Here is a 22,213-nt window from a genome sequence, read left to right on the forward strand (position 1 = left end):
AAAAAATAATATTTATACAAGATCCGAAAAATGATATTGCCTCCATTTTTTCATATTTGTTGGAACTGTTTGTGTAAAATTGTATGGAAGCACAAATTTATTAACCTTTGACGTTTATGGAAACAAAAAGTGCGTTTTGTTCCTCTGTGCCACATTATCATATTTAGTGGATGAGTAAGGAAGACTTCAGCTATTGCTTCCGGATTTTAAATGTAATTTTTTGTCTGCAACAGAGGAATGTTTAGAAATATTGTACAAATGGATATGCTTGAGAATTGATTAAGTGATCAGAAATTTACAACTATTTTATACGAGAAAAGGGAGGAATTTATAAATATACATCTGAATTTTGCACACAATTTTACACTGTCGACATTAAGTTGGTTGGCTCTTCCACGAGAGTAGCTTCATCTGTTTTCTTATCGTCTTCGAATATAAGAGTAGCATTATCAATATCTGCATTATCATCAGTGTTTTGATCAGCTAATGCGCTTTCCAATAATGTTAGTCGACGAACACGTTTTAGGTTCAACCAGGATGGTAAGTAAAAGCATAGAGTAATTTCACGAGGGCCAGGTATCTCATATGGGCTGGAGGTCTTGTCAATCAAGACAGAATCCAACAGTAACACATCAGATTTATCACCGCTAACAACGCGTGAAGCAACGATACGCAGGATTTCTGGCCGGATAGGATTCTCATAATCAGCAACGTGATATTGTGATATAAGTTTTTGAATTTGAGTTGGTGATAATATCCAGCAGACATCAAAGATGTTCTCAATATCTTCTACAGTCGCTTTCTTGAATTGAAGAAGTTTCGTCGCTTGCATTAAATGTTCCAATTGAAGTGTTCCTTCGGGGATATCATGACTCTTGCACCACTCCTCGATACGAGTGATATTATACTGAATTTGCATAGCTAATAACAAAGGAACATTAAACCATGCGATCGCCAATTACTAGAATAATTCAATTTACCTCTCTTCCATGATGAGAAGTTTTTTCTCATCAATAAATCGTTGAATGCTGTAACACCAGTCATCTTTAAGACTTCTGTCAATACCTGGTTGATAACAGATTGCTCCAGAAAATAGCTTGTCATAATACGATAGAGCTTATTTAGGAAGTTGAGTAAATTATCCATGGAATAAGCAGGTCCAGAAGTACCAAGCAATAATTTGTTAAAGAATCTGCCAGTTTCGTTGGTTATGAAACCAGGCAATGACTGACTTTCGATAACGGCAGGTATAATCATCTTGCTGAGTTTCCTCTTTATCTCTCTCATCCAAGCATGGAAAATATTATCTTCTAAGCATTGTAGTTCGTATTTTATTGTCTCTATCAACTTTTCGAAATCTTTCCAACCTATAGAATGACCATTACGATGCATTTCCTTCTCGAAGTAGCTCTCTGATTCGACAATCAAGGATAACAATTCGTGAACATTCGATAACCAAAATGCGCAAGGTAATATAGCCTCTTCTCCTACATAGCTGAAGCACTGCCTTTGAATTGTGTCCATGATAGTGAATAAGAAATTTTCGGACATTGGATTGTAGCCAATTCTCCACATTTCATTCACGCACATACTAATAAGATGAGCGGGAAACATGACTTCTTTGCGAGAAAGAGGATTTTTCTCACTTGGTAGAGGCAATTTCAGAGACTTTATAAGTCCTTCCACTACTTCTTCTTGTAAGGGTTCTTCTTGTCTCAAGATAGCGTTAATTTCGTCCTCAGGATGATCAGGAAGTGTATATAATTTACTACTTTTGCCTCCGGCGATGGTATTAGATTGACCGACAGAAGTAGGGCGAGGTTTCTTGCCGTTTTCTTCAGCTTTACGAATTTGGTCAATGGAGGATTTTGAAGCGTTACCAGATACATCTGCAGAACTATTACGGCGCAACTTTCTGCTGCTGTCTTTACGTAAAGGTGTGATCGAGTCTTGTGCTTCTAAGTGATGATCCAAACGAGACAATTGGCGTTTAGTAACATCAGAAGGAGATTTGCTTCTATTCCTACCACCAGCATTAGTACTCAAACTTGTTTGTTTCGCAGGTGGTAAACCATTCTGGCGGGTATGCATTGCTTTGGCGAGCTGCGATTTCAAAGTGGCAATTTGAGCCTTCAGATTTGACACATCAACATCATTGACACGAGTATCTTTGGTTGCTACCGTTATTTGAAGTTTTTCGCTCTTTTCTTTCTCTTTTCTCAGGTCTTGGTTCAATTGCTCGATATCATTAGTAAGAGTGGCTATCTTCTCTAATGCTTTAGCATGATCTGTTTCGGCTTTTTCTTTTGAAACTATTAATGCATCGTATTCAACTCGTGGTACGCTTTCCTTATGCATTTTCGAATCTAAAGTTTTCTTTTCTTCTTCCAATTTTTCGTGCTTTTCATTCAATTGATTGATTTGGAATTTCATTTGAGAAATTGTTTGTTGCAGTTTACTGTTTTCTTCTTTAAGAGCAGTGATATATTGAGTGAGTTCAACAACCTTATTCTCCAACTTGTACGAAACCTCCTTGAAGTGATTGGCTGACTTAGCTTCTGCCTTGAGTTTAAGCAGTTCTTTCCGAGCAGCACGGCGTCGAACACACGACTGCATATAAATGATATGCTGCAACTGAGTTTTATACCATTTTCTTGCTTGCATACCCCTTACATGACGCTGAATTTGAATAGCAGCCCTTGTCTCTCTAAGGTGTTTTGTTTGCTGACGACCTTTACGACTACGTATAGCAGATTGAAGTTGTAAAATGAATTTCGCCTTTGCCATATATTCTTTACGAGCCTTATAACGACGGAAGTTCGTTTGAATTAAGATGGCTGCTCTATTCTCCTGTAATTTTCTCAGCTGTTTTTTGGCGCAATGGCTACGGACAAGACACTGAAGCTTCAAGATTGTATCCCGCATGCGCAAATAACGCTGACGGTAAACAAATCGACGTATATTCTTTTGAAGCACAGTTGCACATGCATTAATTTTGTCAGAACGAAGTTTTTCAAAGTAGGCTAATTGTCCTGCACGGAAGAATATTTTTGTTTCGCCAATTTGATATTTGTCAGCTTCTTTGATGCAAGTATCTAAAATAACTTGGCATAATTCTCTGACATCTGTGTTGGCCATAGGATCCCAATGCTTGGAGGATACCAGGGCATAATATCGGTCGGCAAATTCTTCAAATGTCCACCGAGAGGGATAACCCAAGCAGCTGATTCGGATGGTTTCTAAGACACCGCATGCACGCAATTGAGCAAGCACCATGGGTGGTTCAAAGTCCCAAGCAGCTTTTGCTTCATTGGGCTTAATACAACGAATGTAATGAACGTTTGTATTTCCAATGGTATCCATCAAACTAATAAGGGAGTGCTTGAAAATAGAACCAAGAGTAGGTTTACGATTTACCATACTTTTGCGTTTGTTTTCCTAATCATGATGGATTTGACGTTTTTAGCATGCGGTACCAACCTTTCAACTCTTTTTCGCGTTTCTATAAAATTTTTAGTGATCCTTACAGTAGAAATGGCAGAATTGGCGGATTCCAATGACTTTGCCAGCACTTCTTTTAGAAAATCAAATTCTGACTCTTGCAATAATTTAAGGTGCTCATCAGGCACTGCATCCTTATTCTTCTCAAGGAAATTTTCGGCTTCATATTGAACCTCATGAGCATAATGAGCTATGGTGAAAGCTTCATTACCGAAGCGTGGTTTCTTGAAAAATTGTTTGAATTCAGGGGTTCCAAAATTGTCGTATAGCTTTTGACAGAACCCTGCGTCTGTACCCGCAGGAAGACGTGATTCCTGAATAAGCAAAGCCTAATTAATACTTTTTCACATTCTAAACATAAAGTATTATTTAAACTGCACCTCATCCAAAAGTGACAATATGCCCAATTTTCCTTCAATTATTTCAATACATTTTTGATTATCACTGAACTCAATGAAAGTCCAATTGATCTTCTCTCTCATGTATTCTTCTTGTTCCAATTTGAATACGTGTTGATTGAACTATAATAAGAAAGACGCATAAATACTCTATGAAAGCTAATTAGTAATCTTTTCATCTATTTTACCTGCTGTTGAAGTTTCTCATTTGCATAATTGATACAGAATTGTTCAAAGGAGTTCTTTTTGAAATGCTCAAATCCATAGATATCAAGTACACCGATAAAGTTTTTGATGGTATTATCGTCAGAACAAGATAAACTCTCATTGATCATACTTACTAACCAGTCGAATAAGTTGGAATAAATATACTTGGCTATAGAGTCCTTCACGACATGGGCTTGTGTTGGGTTTAAGTTTGATACAATCTTTTCTGAGCGAGTAATGATTTGTTTACGAACAATCCATTTACGGAATTCAGCGGTTTTAATGCCCAACATGCGAGTGGCTGTAATCAATGCCTCATCCGTATCTGCCAAGATGGCTTCATTACGACCTGTGATATTGATATTACCAATATGTAGCAAGGCAGCCAATACTCGAAATATCTTCCATTGCAAATCAACTGACAATCCTACTGTGGAAAGTGCTTTCTGTGTCGCTTCAAATTCAACAGCATCATCAACACCAGGAATTTCTCCAGTGCCGCTTTGATTGAGATAGTGAAAATCAGTATAATTGCCTATTTCAAAATTCTTCTTCTCTTTTGACGGTGCGCCTGCGCATAGCTAATTAATGTATTATTGTTCAAAAGTACCATAAGCCATACAAAACTCTCATGTATGTCTTAGGGTTCTAAGAGTAGCTCCATATTTTCTTACGCTTTTACCTGATAGAATATATGATAATTTCGCTCCGTCTCTGGCTGGAAAATCAACCTTGATCTCTCCAAAAGGTACGTTTTTATCTTTGCGCCCACAATATTTGCATCCTTATCAAATTGAATTTCGATATATTTACCGAATCTGGAACTGTTGTCGTTACGAGTCGTTTTAGCATTACCGAACGCTTCCATGATAGGGTTCGTAGCTGTATCAAAATGTTTGCATAAGGAACAAATTGGGCTGTTACTTTATGCTGTGTCACCACTATCAAGTTTGTGTGTTTTTATTGTTTATCGTTACCCAAAATTTGCTTTTCCACTTCCGTCATAGATCCAGCGTCCCCTCTTGTTTTGTTTGATTTTTCGTGATCATCTGCTGTAGCGAAATAACGCATAATAAATTTGGCACTGACGGTCTTACCAGCACCACTGTTTTTCGAAGAGTTCCCTGTCAATACATATTCCACTCAGTATATATGTTTCAAAGCTTTAGATTACCTTTCACCAGAAACGACGATGGTTTGATTTATCCCTTCTTTAACCATACAACGATATGCATCCTCAGCAATCGCAAATAAATGGGGCTCTAACTCTCCACGTCTTTTTCCTGAATATTGTTGTATTATATCATTGTCATATAATGCTACCCGATCGAATGGATTGACAGCAATCAGAACAATTCCGGAATAGGTGTAAATTAAATGCTGCATATATCTGGTGTGGATCGTGTTTAAAACTGGATTTGAAAGCGCATTGATTTGAGTTATGCTAGCGAGGTACACCCTTTTCATATATGATAATTGCTTTCTTACCAGAAGGCTCATTCAAGTAGCTTAGATTAGTCAAATCGTCTGTATATTCTATATTGGGTGGGTTTCTTAGGGGTGGTAAATTAGACCCTTTCAATTTGGTAATATGAGCCAAAGTTGCTTCGAATACATGTTCCTAAATAATGATAATGCGAACAAATACCATAAGCAAGATATACTCTCAAATAGTACTTGATAAGGTCAAGAAGTTTCTATACCTTTCCGTCTGTATCTTCCTCAAATACCAATTTGACGTTATCGTCACTGATTTCTGTCGAACTGCATGTAGCTGAGACCCATCCTTCATCCTTATCAGGAAACCAAGCCCTTGTTCCCTTTGTATATATTTCAACAGCATGCTGAGCATTAAAGGTTGCGCCTGCTGCGTCCTCGTCTTTCGTCGTCATAAGTCGGCACTACTATCAGCAGGAGGAAGGAAGATAAAAGAAGAAAAAAAAGGAAAAGGTTGAGAATTCAAGGAAGTTGACCCAAAAGGGCTATTTTTGTTTGTTTTACTTTTAAAAGAAAATTTTTGAAAAGCAGAAAGACAAAAAGAAGGGTTCAGAGTAGAGTGCCGGAAAAGGTAAATTGATCGTCTTTCGATGAAAATTATAAACTTCATTATCCGAAACGTCTTTTTGTTCGTAGAGAATTGTTTGACATTGGCTCTTCAACAGCAGTCAACATCGAAGGCACAATTTTATACAGTTATAATTGACCGAGGTGTCATTTCCTATTCATCAGAATGAAATCGAATAGGTGAGCTATTATGAAGTATGTCCTGAAGCAAAAATATGCCTGCATTCAACCTTGGCTTTCTCGATGAGAAAATCAACTTATCATTAAAAGACCGTATATTCAATCTACGACGAACGGCTGGTTTTTGCGTCGAGTGAAAATTTAAGCAATGACATGATTGCTCTGAGCTCAAATGATTAGCTTTAGGTCTTCTTGACCCTGGATAGTAAGAATACATTTGATGCTAATGGACGTCTAAGGAAATTTATTAAATACAGAGTATGGTGATGATATATCGAGAATTTTTATACTTTATTATAACAAATAAGCGGCAATATCTTACATGTAGAGGTGTTATCGATCAATTAATGAAGAGACTTACTTGTGATTCTCTGTTATAAAATTGAATACACATGTATTTGCCAAGAGAAAGATTGGAAAAAAAAATATATGCATCGATCGCTTCTTTCTGTTATGTTATTTTCAATTAGAGGCAATAACATTTCGCTGATATTCGCAATGAATTTATTTCGCAATATTGATCTGGTGATTTTTAGTATAGAATGTCTTCTTTCACATCATAAAAATAGAGTAGCCAGTTGATTATATCTGTTAGTACGCGCTTAGTTGCATGTTTGCTTGTGTTTAGCGTTCCGTAGAACTTTGCTAATGTACTCCGATAAGCAATATCTGAAAAACCCATGCAACTTCGTTTTCTCAATAAGGGCTATAGTCCCTTGACGCCTTTTACCATGCCCTGACCACGCTTCAATGTAGCTGAACAACAATATCCATGAGATCTCTGAACTTCAACAATAATGTACCTACTTCGGTCAATAGAGACTTTTGCGAAGCCGACAGAATCAAGGTGAGAGCAATGATCAACAGCTTAATGTGCGTTAATCGCTGGTGTTTGAACTGAACTTTGATACCGCTATTTGTAAACTTATCGACAACTTCATAGAATTTCATTACAGCTTTGTCCGATTTCATCCATATGAAATTACAATAAGAAAGGTGCCGTTGGTCAACAAAGAAAAAAGATTAAATCAGATCATCGTACTTTATTGAAATATTACCAGAAATAACAATTTTTCTTCTTAGGTTTTCACATCTTTCCCTATTAATGATGCGCTACGCGGTTCGACAATACTGAATTAATTCATAAAGAAAATCTAAGTAGGCTATAACTTCAAATCAAAAGGTGCTTTTAGTTTCTGAAAAAATCTAGTAGTAACTTTTATTGTAAACACGACCTCAATATTATCGTTGGTAATCCTAATTGGAAACATTGGAAACACCAGAGTATCGCAAATCTTGTCAGTATATCGACCTTTGGGTATTTGTTGGACATCGTAATATAAGAAAAAAACACAGAAAAAAAGGGTATTCCTATGTGTTACTAATGTCATCGCTCTACAAAAGATCTATACTGTTATGTTTAAGGGGACACATTAATAAAGGGTTAGTGAATAGACTAGGTTATGTTCATACTGATACCCTAATCTGTTGATTGCCTGGCCTCACCCCAATGTTCAGTTAGTACAAATAATAGAACCCCCTTTAACACCTTCTTTACTTGAGTAAAATAATGGAGGACTCCTCCCACACCTGTTTTATAGCTCAATGATAGGTATGATAGGTTCAGCGATTTTGATCTCCCGTGGTAGACATACTTATACTATAACTCCGCTCGTAAGAGCTTTTCCTGATCTTTTTTCATCTTCTTCCATAAAACCGTTCAAGAGTCAGCTAGTATAGATCCCCCTTCCCTCTTTTGGCTCACCAATGAATGCTGATCAGGTAAGCAGATTTACGATCTTTCTTTTTGTGATCAAAGAGCGTGATTGAGAGCCCTTGGTTTTTTTGATCAAGAAAGAGTTGTGAAGAAATAACATGACTTCTTTTGCTCCTTGGCATTTTCAGTGGTTTTTCACAAAAGATGAGATTCAAGAGACACCAAGCATTTTAGATGGAAGAACATTTGAAGAAGAACAAACAGATCGCATTAAAGGGTGTCATTATTTATTATCTGTTGGTGCCAAACTGAGGCTGTAAATATGAAAATCATCAGATATATTTTTCGAGTTTGTCACCAAATTTTCTTACTGATAAATAATGGTAATTTTTTTCTTGGTACTGGTAGTCCTACACTTGTCGTTGTTACAGGATGCACCTTTTTCCACAAGTTTTACATGAGACAGTCCATGGCTAGATTTCACGTTTATGTAAAGGGTTCAAATTGTTTTCAATATAATAACAAATGCAGAGTAAGTTGATAGAATCCACCTTGAAATATAGGATATAGCAGCGACTTGTTTATTTGTTGCTACAAAAGTTGAAGAATGTACAAGGCGGCTTAAAGATATTGTTATTGCCTGTGCTCAAAAAGCTCAAAAAAATGATGATTTAAGGCTGGACGAAGGCTCAAAAGTATGTTTGTATATTGAGATCCTCACTTTTTTACCTTATAGATAAGTGTTTAAACTGATATCTTTCAACAGGATTTTGTGCGATGGAAGGAAACACTACTCTATAACGAGATTATAGTATTAGAGACTCTTTGTTTTGATTTATCAGTGGAGCATCCCCATATGAGTCTCATGAACTTGGAATCACAGTTAAATGGTAAGCCTCAACAGCAATAAAGAAAGAGTCTTTGTTACTTACAATGGCTTTCTGTTCATAGTATCACAATCTTCAATACGCAAAGCATGGATGCTGTTATACCAAAGGTATTCTTAGTTTCTACATCACTATTCGAGGGACAGGTAGATTGAATTAATTGAATTGTTAGTCTTGGAGCACCGTTATGCTTAATCTATAAACCGAAGACCATAGCTATGGCTGCTGTATTGCTAGCTACCAACTTCTCAGCATCAGACAAACTTGGCGAAAATTGGTTTGAGAGTTTAGATAGTGATGTGGATGCTGAAGAGGTTTATGGTAATGGGATGAATGAGGCCTTGTCTTTGCTCGAGCATTTACTAACGGATATTGTTGGTTATTGCAATATTGTAGATCTAGCAGTGCAAATGCTCGATTATTATAAAGCACATTACCTCGTGAGAAGTTCGAGCTCTCAAGCGAACTCTCCGCACCCTTCTCAGTTCCACAACCACTATACAAACGGGCATTAGTTCTTTTGTCATCATCTTACGTTAGTATTCCTAAAATTTTTATTTCTATTCCCTTAGCCCCATCTAATTAGCAAAACAGCAGAAACCTGGTCATAGTAGGAATTATATATATATCCCATCGTTTACTGCTGATTCGTTATTAACTGACGAAAAGCCTACTCAAATTTTACATTGTACAGTTCAAAGGACGCGTATTGTTCTTTACGAGAATTTATGGTCACAAAAAAAAAAAAAAAAAAAAAAAGAAAGAAAAAAAGTTTGTTTTCTGTAATATAAGGTTCCTAAACAGGGCGTAAATAAACTTACTGAGCGCGTTTTGTGTTACTGGCCATTTATAGTTTCTTCATTTCTGTTCATCATTGCGTAACAGACAATATCGTCTGACTTTCGTTGTAAAACGCAATTTTTGCATTTTGGACAAAGCTTAAAGTTATTCAGAACAGAATCCAAAAAGAATTCTGAACAAGCATAACTTTCTCGTTTCATGCCCACTGAATCCACGCTAGCTACCTTTGACATATAGAAGTCATTGATGAAGGAGAAGACAATGGCTATTTCAAGATAGAGCTTGGTTACATTCTATTGGTGATGATATTGATGTTTCCAGAATAAACGTACAAAGAAGTTTTTTTTAAAAAAAAAAAGCAGCACAGACGCCCTTAATTATGTGTATCACAATCGTTGCAGATCAATATATGATAGACGATCCTGAGCAGTTTTGAAGTTTTGCTTGTTAATGATGCGATAGAAGTTGCATATTCAAGCAGTTGGTCTTTCTATAAGCAACGGTGATTGAAAGAAAAATGAAAAGAAGAGTGAAATGGGCATGTAAGAATACTTTTTTTGACGTGACAAATTTGTTCATAAAAAAAAGGCAATTGACCAGGCGTCCCGTCGGGTACCCACTTTGCTGTTGGGTGGATTATGTTAGAATAGTCAAATCGAAAAAGTTAAAAAAACATTCGACTTCACAGTCTGAACAGTCAGATCCAATTTGCTACAAAAACAGCTAAAAATACAGTCTGGTTTACTTGCGATTTGCAACGAAGCTGTCTGGTAACATTCTTAAGTAATGTGTAATTATGGTTATTGTACACTTTTAAGCAGTTTTATACATAACTTGCGACGACTACTTGCGAACATAGTTTTAGAACACTTTTGTTATTTAGATCTCGTACCTTTTCGAGCCACTAGGGTTCAGGTTGAACCGATCAATATCATTTTGCTATGTGCAGATAAACAGTATTACGAAACAGACGAGCGCTTTTTTCTCTAATAAATAGATGATGCTGCTTATATAATTGCCTTCTTTATCACCAGTGCAGTTCAAACTGTTATTGTTTAACACTATAAGAATAGAACCAATGAACTGTCTTTTTCTGCCTAAGTTACCCGCAATTGACAGTTTTTAAATTGAAGAACCATAATTTTTTTTTAATTTTTTTAATTGGAGTACTTTAATCTATTATTCTATCATGTAAGGTTGAATTTAACGTGCTCGAAAACGTTTGCTCAGAGTATCTAAAAAGCGTTCTGTAATGAGTCTAAAGTCAGTATTAAAAAAGTTCGAATGCAGCGGGACAGCAGTAAAGCAATCACTTTTTTCCCTTGTTCTTTTTAAAGGCTTTTCAATTCCCTTTGTATATCTTTTTGATCTACCCAGGGCAATTTCTGATAAGTCGTTTATCTGTGTGTCCATTGGGTTTTAAATAATTTTGTCAATAAAACTTTGTTTAAACGTAAAGGCAATCATTGGTCCAGCAATGATGTTCTTCAACGAGACACAAGTAAATACATCGATATTCTGTTTAAATGGTATAAAAAGGGCACAAAAGTACATACATAGCCGGTTTAATTCAGTCGCTATTTCTTTCCATTCCCATTCATTCTAACTTATATCACCCCTCTATCGCCCTTCATACACTCTCTTCCCTACATTATAATAAAATGGTCAATACCCTTCCTGATTTTATGACAAATCCTAATGCTGTTCTTGAAGATAAAGACCATCAATGGCGATTCAATCGTATCCCAGATTACAAGAAAGTCAATGAAGCTTACGAAGCAGGTAATTAAATAAAGCGGCCTTTCCACATCGAGTGGTTTTCATATCAAATAGGATACTGAGGCTTTTCTGTTAACAATTATAGAAAAGACTACTCATCACAAAGAAGGGTCCTTGGAATGGTTAGTCTCTAATCTCGTCAAGGTTGGTATCTTTTGATAATTATTTTTTTTTTTTCTTATTTCTTCTTTTTACGGATTCTGCTACCTGCTTATATTCAGTGTAACGGCACCTCATCTTTTTCCCTTTTTTTTTTATATAAAAAAAATGGTGTTACGGTAGAATTGGGAAAAAGAAATGTCTTACAAGGTCCGCGTTGACGAAATTCGTACAATTGATGCCTCAAAGTATAGATTTTCAGTGAATGGGAAAGAGTGGCATAGTGCTGAAGAAATGCTCAAAGTAAGTACAGTTATATTAGAAAATGCTTATTAAGAAAAGTTTCTAAACCTTCTTGGGAAATAAATTATGATTAAAGATTGGCACGTATAATGCTCTTATTGGCGACACGGAACTTTACAAAGCAAGTGAAATGGATTTCAGTGAGTCCCATAAGCTTTTTAAGAGAGCCCTTCGTACCTTTTCTTGGGAGGTATTAGAAGTTTACAGTGGGCCACCCGTTGTCGCTTTCAAATGGGCTCATTGGGGAACCATGTCGGGTAACCTTTCCGTTAAAGTTGGTGATGATAAGAAGCTTGAGGCTCCTGCAACCAACGAAACCGTTAAAGTATGCGGCGTTACTGTCGCCCACGTCAATGACAAGTTCCAAATTGAGCAATTGGAAACGTTCTACGACCCTGCCGACATGATGCGACAAATGATCAAGAATGGACATGAAATAGTCTCCACTGGTGGCAAATGCCCTTTTAACCCTCAATAAATCATATACGCTCACTTTGTAAGAACTGTCAACTCTAAATGGTTAACGATCATTATCTTCTCTTTTGAGATGTTACAGAATTTGTGTGTTTATATAACTACAATACAGATAGATAAAAGTACATTGACATTTAAAAAGCTTTTAACACGTTTTTGAGCAATTACTTTTAAGCGGTTCCATCCACTACATGAGCAGTTTGGTTGGCAAGCTTCCTTGCAGTATGTTGGTCGCGTAATTTTTCTGATCTTGCTTGTTCTTCTAAAGCATCGACCTCATCCTGCGTTTCAACATCACATATTACCACATATTATTATTCAAAATTGGATACTTCATGATGTGTACCCCTAGCAAAATATACTTACCCAGCCTTGATGATCTTCTATTTCACGAACATCATAACCATTGCTAATACTTTGTGTTTGGTTGCCGGCTATATTATCAAGATCAATTTCTGTAGCAGAATTTTGCTGGCTGTATTGTTGCTGGTGTAGATTATCTTCATCCTCAACGTCTTCTATTGTAACGTGATTCATATGTCTATGACTCATTTTCTTATTTTATTGAATATACAGGAAGTTGAACAATAATTTCGTGAACAAAAAAAAAAGGTTGTAATAGCTGCTAAAATTTGAAAAAACTTCTTATATACTGAATGCATTATTAGAGATTATTAGGTTATGTTTCTGAAACTGCATTTTCTCATGGCGGGTAGCTTTGCCATTTATAAACACTCCCATCCATTGGGCATTTAAACTGGCATCCGGTGTGGCTGCATTAATTAGCAAATTCATGCAAAAATTGGTTATGCAAAAAGAAAAAAAAAAAAAAAAAAGAACCGAAAAAAAAAGAAAAGTCTGTCTTTGATACCCTTGGGCTCATGCCACAGGTTAGATTTCAATAAAGATCGGTAATAGCAGCATCAAATATTAAGGGTAGGATTGTAGTTACTGGCATGAATCCTATAGAATGCAATCACATTAAACGGCTGTGTGGAAAGCTTCATAGACCCTATCAACAAAAATTGTATGAATTGTCAGTGTGTACGTAATCATACTCAGTTTGGTTTAACAGCTTGTAGCGCCGTATGTGTTCTAATAATAGAATGGGTAAAGGAGTCTACTCGTCGAAGGCTCTATTGCAACGCACTATTTTAAAAGATCGCCATTGAACAAAAAAAAGTCAATATTAAAGCGCACAGTCCAAGATCAATAATTAGAAGCCAGGGGATATCACCGATTCGTGTTTACTAAAAAAACGTGTCAATAACGTATTTGCATGCATCATGGCCCTTAGAAATCTTTTTTGCTAAATCTGTACAATCAATGACCAAAACCAGCATAGCAGTACAAAATAATGAGGGAGGAGGAAAATATGTAACCATTCACTCACGTTGTATGATGAAACAAGCCCTTTGACCCAAGCATAACAGAGGCAAGTAAAATGGATGTATAGTTATTAACTGCACAATTAGATGCAATATATCGTGCGTTATATGAAATCTGTAGTATTCCCCTGAATCAGCATCGGAAACAATAAATCTGAGCGTTAGCATATCGTCATTACGCACATGCTATCGTTTTTTACTGTTTCATACATTCGGGAGAAAATTGTCATATTGGATCTCTTCCGTTTCTATAGGCTCATCTCCTTGTTTGTAATGGTTTGTTATTATAGTTTTAGCGTGTTCTTAACAAAACGACCATCACTGACGGTCTCCTTATTCGGTGGAACAACAGCAGATCTAACTCTCAGTGAATACTTGTTACATTTATCTACAATGATATATATATCTTTGAGAAAGTTACAATAAGACATACCGTGCATAGCCTGTCTCTACAAAATTTACTGAACGTTCGAGACTTTTCGAGCAATACAGAAGCAGTAAAAAATGTCGATTCATTTGACAATTAGCTGCATACATCCTCCCTCTTTTTTTCAGTTGTAAAAACAAACGCGTTTATTCGTCAATTACGCAGGTTGCCAAAATGAATATTGTTGATCTACACTTGTACTTTAAAAGGAGGAACAAGTTTCGAGTGACAGAAGCAGAAAATCCAAGTTTGACGTTTCACATCAAATTAAACAAGAATTCTGCATTCTACCAGGACTATTTTTTGTTGTTCGACGATAAAAACTAGACGGTGCTGTACCTTGTTAGACGCATCTAAATACCTGCGTAACAACGATCGCCGTAAGAGAGAGAGAGAGAGGGAGAGAGAGAATACAACCGTTTTCTACAGATTTTTTTTTTTTTTCGCCACTGAATAGTAGAATAACTGAGGGACTTCCTGGTTGTTAGTACAGTAACAATAGGTTCTTCAGGGGTTAGGTAATGTAAAAAGAGCGGACGTGTGTATTTTTAGCCGCGAAAAATTTAAGGAGGCTCAGGTTAGTATTAGTAATTAGAAAGAAAGAAGACAAAGGACTTCTTCTATCAACAAGCCTAACGACAGGCTTTATTATACACTTCTCGTTTGAAATATCAGAAATAAGGAGTCCTCGAAGGAGAAGATAGACGAATACTTCATCTATATCAAATGTACAACAACACCAAACAAACCAAGCTACAAGAATTGTATATAAGGGACCCATTTTTGACGGAAATCTTTTTTTTTTTCAGAATCAAACCAATCAACAAAACAATTCAATCTACTACTACAAAAATGAAGTCCTTCTCTGTCCTCGCTTTTGCTCTCTTCTTTGTTGCTGCTGTCTTCGCTGCTCCCTCTCCCAACCCTGATGATGGTGATCATGGTGTCACCCAAGCTATTGGCACTGTTGGTGCTGGTTCCGACAACGGTAATGGTGTCCTTGGTAATTTGTTAGGTGCTGGGCTCCTCAACAACAACCAAAACGACAACAAGGTCGGTCAAAATGCCCAAATCCACACTGATGATTAAACGCGTTTTCTCAAGCCCAGGTGTTTCATATATACCACTTGAACACACACGTTTGATAAATGCCTTTTTTTTTTGGTTTTTGCAATCTATTACTGGCTCTCATCATATCAACTATGATTGAATTTTTCTTTCTTATATATCAACTTAAACTATTATATTTCATTAGAAACTTGTATCAAGTATTCAAACAATTTACAAATTATATTATTCCTACTGTTTAAATAAAGTCACTGAGACCACAGTCATCTTATAAAATAACCATGTGCCTTTTTTTTTATTTGATTTAAGCTTCAAATCTAGCAAGCCTCTTTTTACGCAGTTCGTCTAAAGTATCTTGTTGCTTATTAGGTCTATTGTTGTCTTCAAGACTTGCTTGAATTGCCTTTGCCAACATTAAATCTTCACCCATCTCATTACCTCCTACCATATCATCGTTGGTGTTGGCTGTCAAAGAATACCCGCGGCCGGAAAATGGACTTGTTTGAGCAAGCGGTTTTTGGTCATCACTTATCAAGGACCCTTCTTGCGCTTTATAATCAGCATTGGATAAGGGCAACACCCCTTTGACTACAAAGACAGAATATCCATCATGTTCAATCTGCTGTAATAAGTGAGGTAAATATCTGTCATCGATAAAAGTTGGCCCAGGCTGCGTCGAATCCAAGTTATACCAATGTGGAGAGCCACTCTTGTTACCAGAGAAGTTCCTTAAAGTAAACCAATGGTTGCTTAAATTGCAGATGTACGCTATTTGCTCACTTTTGGTGGATGTGGTTGAATTATTTCGCTGTATTTCGATTGAAAACCAGTTTTGGGAAAGGTAAAAAAGGAGGAAAACTTACACAGGTCGACTTCTCATTGCAGCCATTTCAGCTGACTGCCATGGGATCAGTTCCAAATTCCAAATGTCAAGCGCTTTTTGCAAAACTTGAATCGAAAAATATCCAGAATCATCATAATTCTGACTTTCTGCATCTATTTTCTTTCCACCTACGAGTTGCTCTTCGTTATCGAGTTGTTGAGCTATTTCAGCCAAGTCTACAGCTGTAAAGTAGTTGCCCTGTAACAATGAACTAGTATATAACTTTAAGTTGACCAGGTTTATGTCCATCCCAAAGAATTTTTCGGTTACTTTAAAGCATATTGAGCACATAAATTATCTTGTTGTTGCTATGAACATGAACCAATGCTAAACTTAGTTCACATGTCCAAAAAAAAAGAAAAGTTGGCAGTGATGGAAATTCTGAACCTTTTCAAAATAAATAACAGATTCCATAACAAAACACTATTGAAATGCGGTCAAGATAGTGTGTTCATTAATTTCATGTATGTTTGTATGTGTAGGTTGATGATTTTTCATGTAAAGGAAGGTGTTACGTAATAGGCTGGGGCTATAGAATTCAAGCAGCAAGCGAATGTACTTTTGTAGAATTGTAAAAGGGGAAAAAGTAAAAAAAGTCGCTGAATCAATTCATATTAGGGTTCAGATATAAATAAAACTACAGCAAGAAAAGCAGAGAACTGGAGACAATCCCTTTTTAATGATCGTTGTTGGCTTGTTGGAGTACAGCATGGTAATTCTCAGAATTACGTTTTAAAATATCCATGACGGGACCAAGCAATCTTGTGAAGGCTTTCTTACCAAGAGTAGCGCATTTAAGCTTACCCTTAGCAACAACAGTGGCAGCTCTAGGTTTATCGTTCAAAAGGGCAAGCTCACCAAAATAGTCACCTTTCTTTCCGACATTCACTTCTTGCTGACTACCATCAGGCAAACTCTTATAAAAGACAGCCTCACCGTTTTCAATCAAATAGAAATTATCACCAGCATCACCTTCGCGAATGACAACTTCATTATCCTCAAACTGAATGGATTCTAATGCATCTGCAATTTTGTGTCTTTCGTAGGCTTCAAGCGATTTGAAAATAGGTACTTCTTCCAAAAATCGCTCATACATGCGTCTTTTTTGAGCAGTGTTTTCCATTAATATGGAACGGAACGTTACACGATCCAAGGCATACAAAATACAGTCCGTGACGGCAATGATGGAAGCTGCTCTGGGTGCATTGTACATCAAAGCCAACTCACCAAAACTTCCTCCAGGGCCATAAGAAGTGACCTTTTGTCCATTGATGAAACAGTCCAAATTTCCGGATTCCACAATATAAAAGAAATCGCCTATACCGCCTTGCTCGATAACATGTGTATTTGCGGTCACTTGCTTCTCTTCCATCGCATTCACCACATCGTGATATTGTTCCTCATCCAAGTTTTTGAATAAAAAGTTATTCCCAATAGCAGTACGGATACGAGCACATTGCTCTTCACTTTTTGGAATAACAGTTTTAACAAATTTTTCTGTATGGTGAGTGGGCTGCATGGATTCAGCACTGACTGAGGTGCGTCGGCCTCTGTTGGACATATTGGGAATAGAAAGGTTTGGCATATCATCGGCTATTGTATCCCTTTCTTCATCGTCATCCTCGTCATGCATATCTTGGTCTTGTTGATGCTGTATTAAAGAGGGATTGAAATCAGGTCCTAAGCTATCGTTTTCCTGAAACGCTGATGTTCCTGGTGTGGCTATTGGTTAAAGGGTTAACTCGTGCTCCTTTTATCTGAAAACAGTCATCATCTGTTTTAGCTTGTTACCAAGAGGGTGTTGATCATATTGACGTGATTCTGCGCGCTCATTTTCCAATTTTCTTAGAAAGAAGGTAGTACAAAATTGCAAAATATCTTCTGGTTCATTTTCTGCTACTTGCTGATTCAGTTCGTTTATCAGGTTGAGGTATGCTTGGCTATTATGTTGATGAGAATTGTTTAAAGGAAAGTGACTATCTTGTGGATGTGACATTTGGCTTAACAAAAGAAAGATGGAAGCAAAAACGGAAAAGGGAAAGAAAAAAATGAAAAAGAGAGATACAGGATTAAAGAAACGGGAAAAGCGACAATGCAAAAAAAGAAAATTTTCAAGTTCAGTTCCTTTTTAAAGCCTATCAAGTATGAGGCAAAGATACTTGTGCTTTATCACCCAGTAATACTAAGATAAACATTTCTCAATTGCTTGACTCCTTTTTTTTTTTGTTCCCTTCATTTTTACAAAGCTTATAATATACTAACATGTGGCCTATGTTAAAGAAGAGGAATGAAAGAGCCCTCCAACAATATACACCGTTGTAATAGACAAATAGTAATCCCCTTAAGAAACAATTGGAAGTGATTTCATTTGCTGGAATAAAAATGAAGACCCCTGCTATTAGCAAAAGAGTGTTTCGAGGCTATCTCGTTTACTTTTCGTCAATTAGGAGCTTAATGAATAAACTGATAAAAACAGATGATCTTCGAATGTCTTTTTTACTAATAAACAAATTTATCACCGTAGTATGAGAATAAAAGCACATTTTAGACGGCTGTTGTCTGGTGCAGTCTCTCTTTATGCAGACCATCCTATTATCACAAACGAATCCCCGCAAATTTACTTTTTTGATGTAAATTTTTTGTATTATTGGGTGCTCCTTACCCATCTACTGCTTAATCAGAGTAAGGTTCAGTTTAACTGAGTGGAGAAGACGTTCTTGTATATTAGACAGCTGTTGCTGACAAAAGAACAAATCGATCAACAAATATGTAATTGGAAGACTATATCTGATAACGGCGTGTTTGCTTGTTTGGATTCGCAACAATGAATGAGACAGCTGCTATCACTAGTACCAGCTATGTTCTTCAATTCAACCATTTTCGGTCAACCTCGCAAACCGCAAAAGACTGTAAAAAGAACAGTACTCAACAAGAGAAATGAGTCGATTAGAATAAGTTGAAGTCAGCATTATCCTCCACCATCCCTTTTCACAGCTGCACTGGAAATGCCTAATGTATACGTATGCCCTTCCTTCGTAGGAGCTAAAAATATCAAGAAGCTCTTATACTTTGACGTTGATTTATACATGACATAAACGACCGTAAAAGGCAGGCCTATGGCTTGAGCATCTTGGCTAGTCAGCTCAAGTAGAACTGTGTTGGATTCGCAGAAAACTGAACCAACAGCTGCATAATAAGCAATTTTAAATGTAATACACTGGGTTAAAAGGGCGTTTAGTTACACAACCCAATCCTATTGTGGACAGACGACGATAGTAATCCGACTCACAAATCCAACAGATCAGCCTGTTTGAAGTGTTCACTTACTATATAAACTTGGTCCCTATAGTTGCTATTGTATCTTTCATGATGAAGAGTGACCATGATTCCGAAAATAATTCATACAATAACCTCATATCTATCACCTAAATATCCTTCATTGCCTACGCCGCAGTAGATGGACGGCAACACATTCCAGTTTGAATTTTTCGAGAATGCTCCGGTCTATACCTTTACTGCCGAAAACCAAAACCAATATCTAAGTGTGGAAGCATCCAGATGGTAATACTACATATATAACGTTGTTGTATATTGAGTACTATAGGAAAGCGGCATGTCACTGTTTAAACGCCTTCCATATCATCCTCCAAAATCACAATATGTCAAAACTGTTATCCATACATCTATGAGATGAACTCTTCATAAAATATAGGGTGATTAAGCATGAAGAAGGTTCTTTAAAGAACGGTTGCATCTTGATTCTTTATTGATCTTGCTTTTCTCTGTTGACTTCATTCTGTCACCTAGTCGATTACTATTCTGTTTTCTTTCGTCTCTTTAGATAATATTTCTATAAGTATATTTATTCTTAACCTGCTTTCGCCGTGCTTGATAACTGTACAAGCCGTATAGGTTTGCCTTAAGGCCTTAGACATCAAACAGTTTTTCGCAGCCAATGGGATTATATAAACAAGCTAGATATTGTATATTCTTCTGGTGATGGTTTGAACGAAGGTTAGGCCTTTTTTATTCTTTAAATGTGCCACTTCGTGGTCAGCAGTGGACATTGCTGTTTCTAATAACCAAGTTCACTAATTTTCCTGCTATGAAAGGAAAAAGAACATAGATAACTCGCACGTTCGACTATTGTTCGTTATTCCATCTTCTACTTGTCGTCTATCAAATGTGCTTTCGCGTCTTTAATATAAGGCATGTTTAGATATTGATGAAAGATACTGGGATTGTAACGTTGGGACAAAAAACGATGTATAAATAAACTATCAAAACACTCAATTAAGTCCACGCGGTACATCTTTCTACACCATACTATAGATAATCAGGTGTAGAATGACCAGAATAAATTAATAGACATGATCGTGGTACTAATTTTTGGATACTAATATAGTAGTGGCTATAAATTATATGTAATTAAAGATCTTCTAGATGTTCATATGCTTGCAGCGGCCCTGCAACACAGTAGTATTGATTATGGTTATATTGAAATCAAATATCAGTTGACCTTTTTAAACAATCCTGCAGATATAGAATCAATAACACTAATAATAAAATTCTCTATTGCATCTGCCTTACTTGGTAGTAGCTTTTCTACATGAAATCCTATTTTGGGATAAAAATCAAAGGATTATTAGCCATCAGGGCAGTAGTAGTCTCTGAAATAGGCAAATTCATGCGGTGACTTTCCATTAGAAACATTGATTTGCGTGGTCAGAATCTTCTTTTTTGTTTTTCATTCTATCTCCTTTTTGGTATCCGAACAATGTCTGATAACAACGACGTTGATTCACTTTTTGAAGATGACCCAGGATCGTTAGAAGAAGTTATAGACGAGGATGATGCAGAAGATTTAAGATTAGACGAAGCGCAAACAAAAGTTTGGCTTGTAAAAGTAAATGAGAATATTTGCAGCACTGATCTCAAAAAGAATCGTATGCAACGTTGGCAATTAACTCTCGTTGACGAAAGGTTCCAAAATTCTTAGCAGAAAAATGGCGAAAAATTGATCAAGACAATGCTACTCTTGGAAGTGTTCGTATATACAATCAGTGAGTAACATCTTGAGATCTTTTTGACGTCTACATGTTTGAATTGCTGACCTTCGTTCCCTTTTGGAACTTTTCAACCCTTTAGAGCACCGCCTGGAAAAAGCAATAATGTATTGTATATGGATTGTATTGTACATGCAATAATCTGCTCTAACCAAAACTGGCGTATTCTTCATTGAGTAGATTGCACTTATTTTGCCCGAGGACAACAGTACACCAGGCTTGCCCAGAGAGTACAGTATACATATTACACCAGGAGAAGTACGTAATAAATTTGTTTTTACAGAAGATCAGAATGGAGGCAAAGCTATTAGCGGCACAGTACACCATGAATGTACAGCAACTCCAGCCCAATTCGGTACATATAGAAATATTATGAGAAAACGTGTTTTGGAAGCTGGCACGCCGCAAAGATCTGTTCAAATCTTGGGACAAAACAATCAGCCTGTGTTTGTACCCGGTGCTAGTAGTAGTTTACAAGACACTGGATTTTCCAATTTTGTTGTAAGTCAATCATACGAGCGGTATATGCTACTGCTAGGAAGAAGAATTCACATATAGATGTTGATGCTCCCTTTTTAGAATACCAAAAAACAAAAAACAGAGAAAGAGAAAGCAACTCGTATGCCGAGGAATGAGCTTATGGATCTTTTATTTGCGGCATTTGATAAGTTTCCATATTGGTCATTTAAAGGTATCTTAGAACATACAAAACAGCCTAGCCAATATCTGAAAGAAGTCTTGCAAGAGATTTGCATTTTGAATAAGAGAGGTCCTTACGCTGGTAACTACCAACTGAAGCCAGAATTTAAACAAAGGATGTCGTTGGCAGAAAAGCAAAATGCAGGTACCAACATTGAGGATGAGGTTTCAGATGACGACGAAGATGAAGAGGAGATAATGGAAGAAGTGCAGTTGTAAATAAAGGAGCATTATTTTTACCTCCAAGGTTTCAAACAAGCATAGCAATCTCT

The 22,213-nt window shown here is 36.7% G+C and overlaps 7 protein-coding genes across 7 annotated transcripts; 4 read left to right on the forward strand and 3 right to left on the reverse strand.

The window, feature by feature from the left end:
• Positions 1–90: 90 nt before the first annotated feature.
• BDF20DRAFT_340347 (P-loop containing nucleoside triphosphate hydrolase protein) lies at positions 91–6,112 on the reverse strand. The gene is made up of 11 exons (XM_053075239.1): positions 5,810–6,112; positions 5,595–5,727; positions 5,281–5,518; positions 5,084–5,211; positions 4,789–4,988; positions 4,088–4,687; positions 3,882–4,022; positions 3,528–3,815; positions 2,043–3,438; positions 981–1,958; positions 91–921 (listed from the first exon to the last, which is right to left on the reverse strand). The coding sequence occupies exons 1-11, from the start codon at positions 5,996–5,998 to the stop codon at positions 362–364; spliced, it is 4,851 nt and encodes a 1,616-aa protein (XP_052939949.1). The 5' UTR covers positions 5,999–6,112; the 3' UTR covers positions 91–361.
• Positions 6,113–8,050: 1,938 nt separating this feature from the next.
• Positions 8,051–9,710, forward strand: BDF20DRAFT_856555 (cyclin-like protein). The gene is made up of 8 exons (XM_053080304.1): positions 8,051–8,132; positions 8,256–8,383; positions 8,476–8,557; positions 8,631–8,762; positions 8,834–8,957; positions 9,019–9,064; positions 9,127–9,275; positions 9,351–9,710. The coding sequence occupies exons 1-8, from the start codon at positions 8,118–8,120 to the stop codon at positions 9,467–9,469; spliced, it is 795 nt and encodes a 264-aa protein (XP_052939950.1). The 5' UTR covers positions 8,051–8,117; the 3' UTR covers positions 9,470–9,710.
• A 1,706-nt stretch (positions 9,711–11,416) lies between these two features.
• Positions 11,417–12,414, forward strand: BDF20DRAFT_833421 (uncharacterized protein; the record flags this gene model as incomplete). The annotated part of the gene is made up of 4 exons (XM_053078639.1): positions 11,417–11,537; positions 11,620–11,678; positions 11,817–11,936; positions 12,013–12,414. 4 exons carry the CDS (start codon positions 11,417–11,419, stop codon positions 12,412–12,414), a joined length of 702 nt encoding a protein of 233 aa, XP_052939951.1.
• Positions 12,415–15,043: 2,629 nt separating this feature from the next.
• Positions 15,044–15,549, forward strand: BDF20DRAFT_856562 (uncharacterized protein). The gene has a single exon (XM_053080305.1). The coding sequence runs from the start codon at positions 15,078–15,080 to the stop codon at positions 15,312–15,314; it is 237 nt and encodes a 78-aa protein (XP_052939952.1). The 5' UTR covers positions 15,044–15,077; the 3' UTR covers positions 15,315–15,549.
• Positions 15,550–15,864: 315 nt separating this feature from the next.
• On the reverse strand, positions 15,865–16,481 carry BDF20DRAFT_792946 (Machado-joseph disease protein MJD; the record flags this gene model as incomplete). The annotated part of the gene is made up of 3 exons (XM_053076223.1): positions 15,865–16,072; positions 16,193–16,387; positions 16,447–16,481. Coding segments are annotated over 3 exons (438 nt in total), but the record flags the coding sequence as incomplete, so codon positions are not given.
• BDF20DRAFT_856584 (cAMP dependent protein kinase regulatory subunit) lies at positions 16,365–18,262 on the reverse strand. Its single transcript, XM_053080306.1, has 4 exons — positions 17,968–18,262; positions 16,692–17,898; positions 16,564–16,599; positions 16,365–16,484 (listed from the first exon to the last, which is right to left on the reverse strand). Exons 1-2 carry the CDS (start codon positions 18,170–18,172, stop codon positions 16,853–16,855), a joined length of 1,251 nt encoding a protein of 416 aa, XP_052939954.1. The 5' UTR covers positions 18,173–18,262; the 3' UTR covers positions 16,365–16,484; positions 16,564–16,599; positions 16,692–16,852.
• A 2,691-nt stretch (positions 18,263–20,953) lies between these two features.
• On the forward strand, positions 20,954–22,160 carry BDF20DRAFT_905089 (transcription initiation factor IIF, beta subunit-domain-containing protein; the record flags this gene model as incomplete). Its single annotated transcript, XM_053083116.1, has 5 exons — positions 20,954–21,082; positions 21,160–21,239; positions 21,325–21,349; positions 21,423–21,743; positions 21,822–22,160. 5 exons carry the CDS (start codon positions 20,954–20,956, stop codon positions 22,158–22,160), a joined length of 894 nt encoding a protein of 297 aa, XP_052939955.1.
• Positions 22,161–22,213: the final 53 nt, after the last annotated feature.

This window comes from Mycotypha africana, assembly GCF_025528875.1.
Source record: "Mycotypha africana strain NRRL 2978 chromosome Unknown BDF20scaffold_2, whole genome shotgun sequence".
NCBI classification, from domain to species: Eukaryota; Fungi; Mucoromycota; class Mucoromycetes; order Mucorales; family Mycotyphaceae; genus Mycotypha; species Mycotypha africana.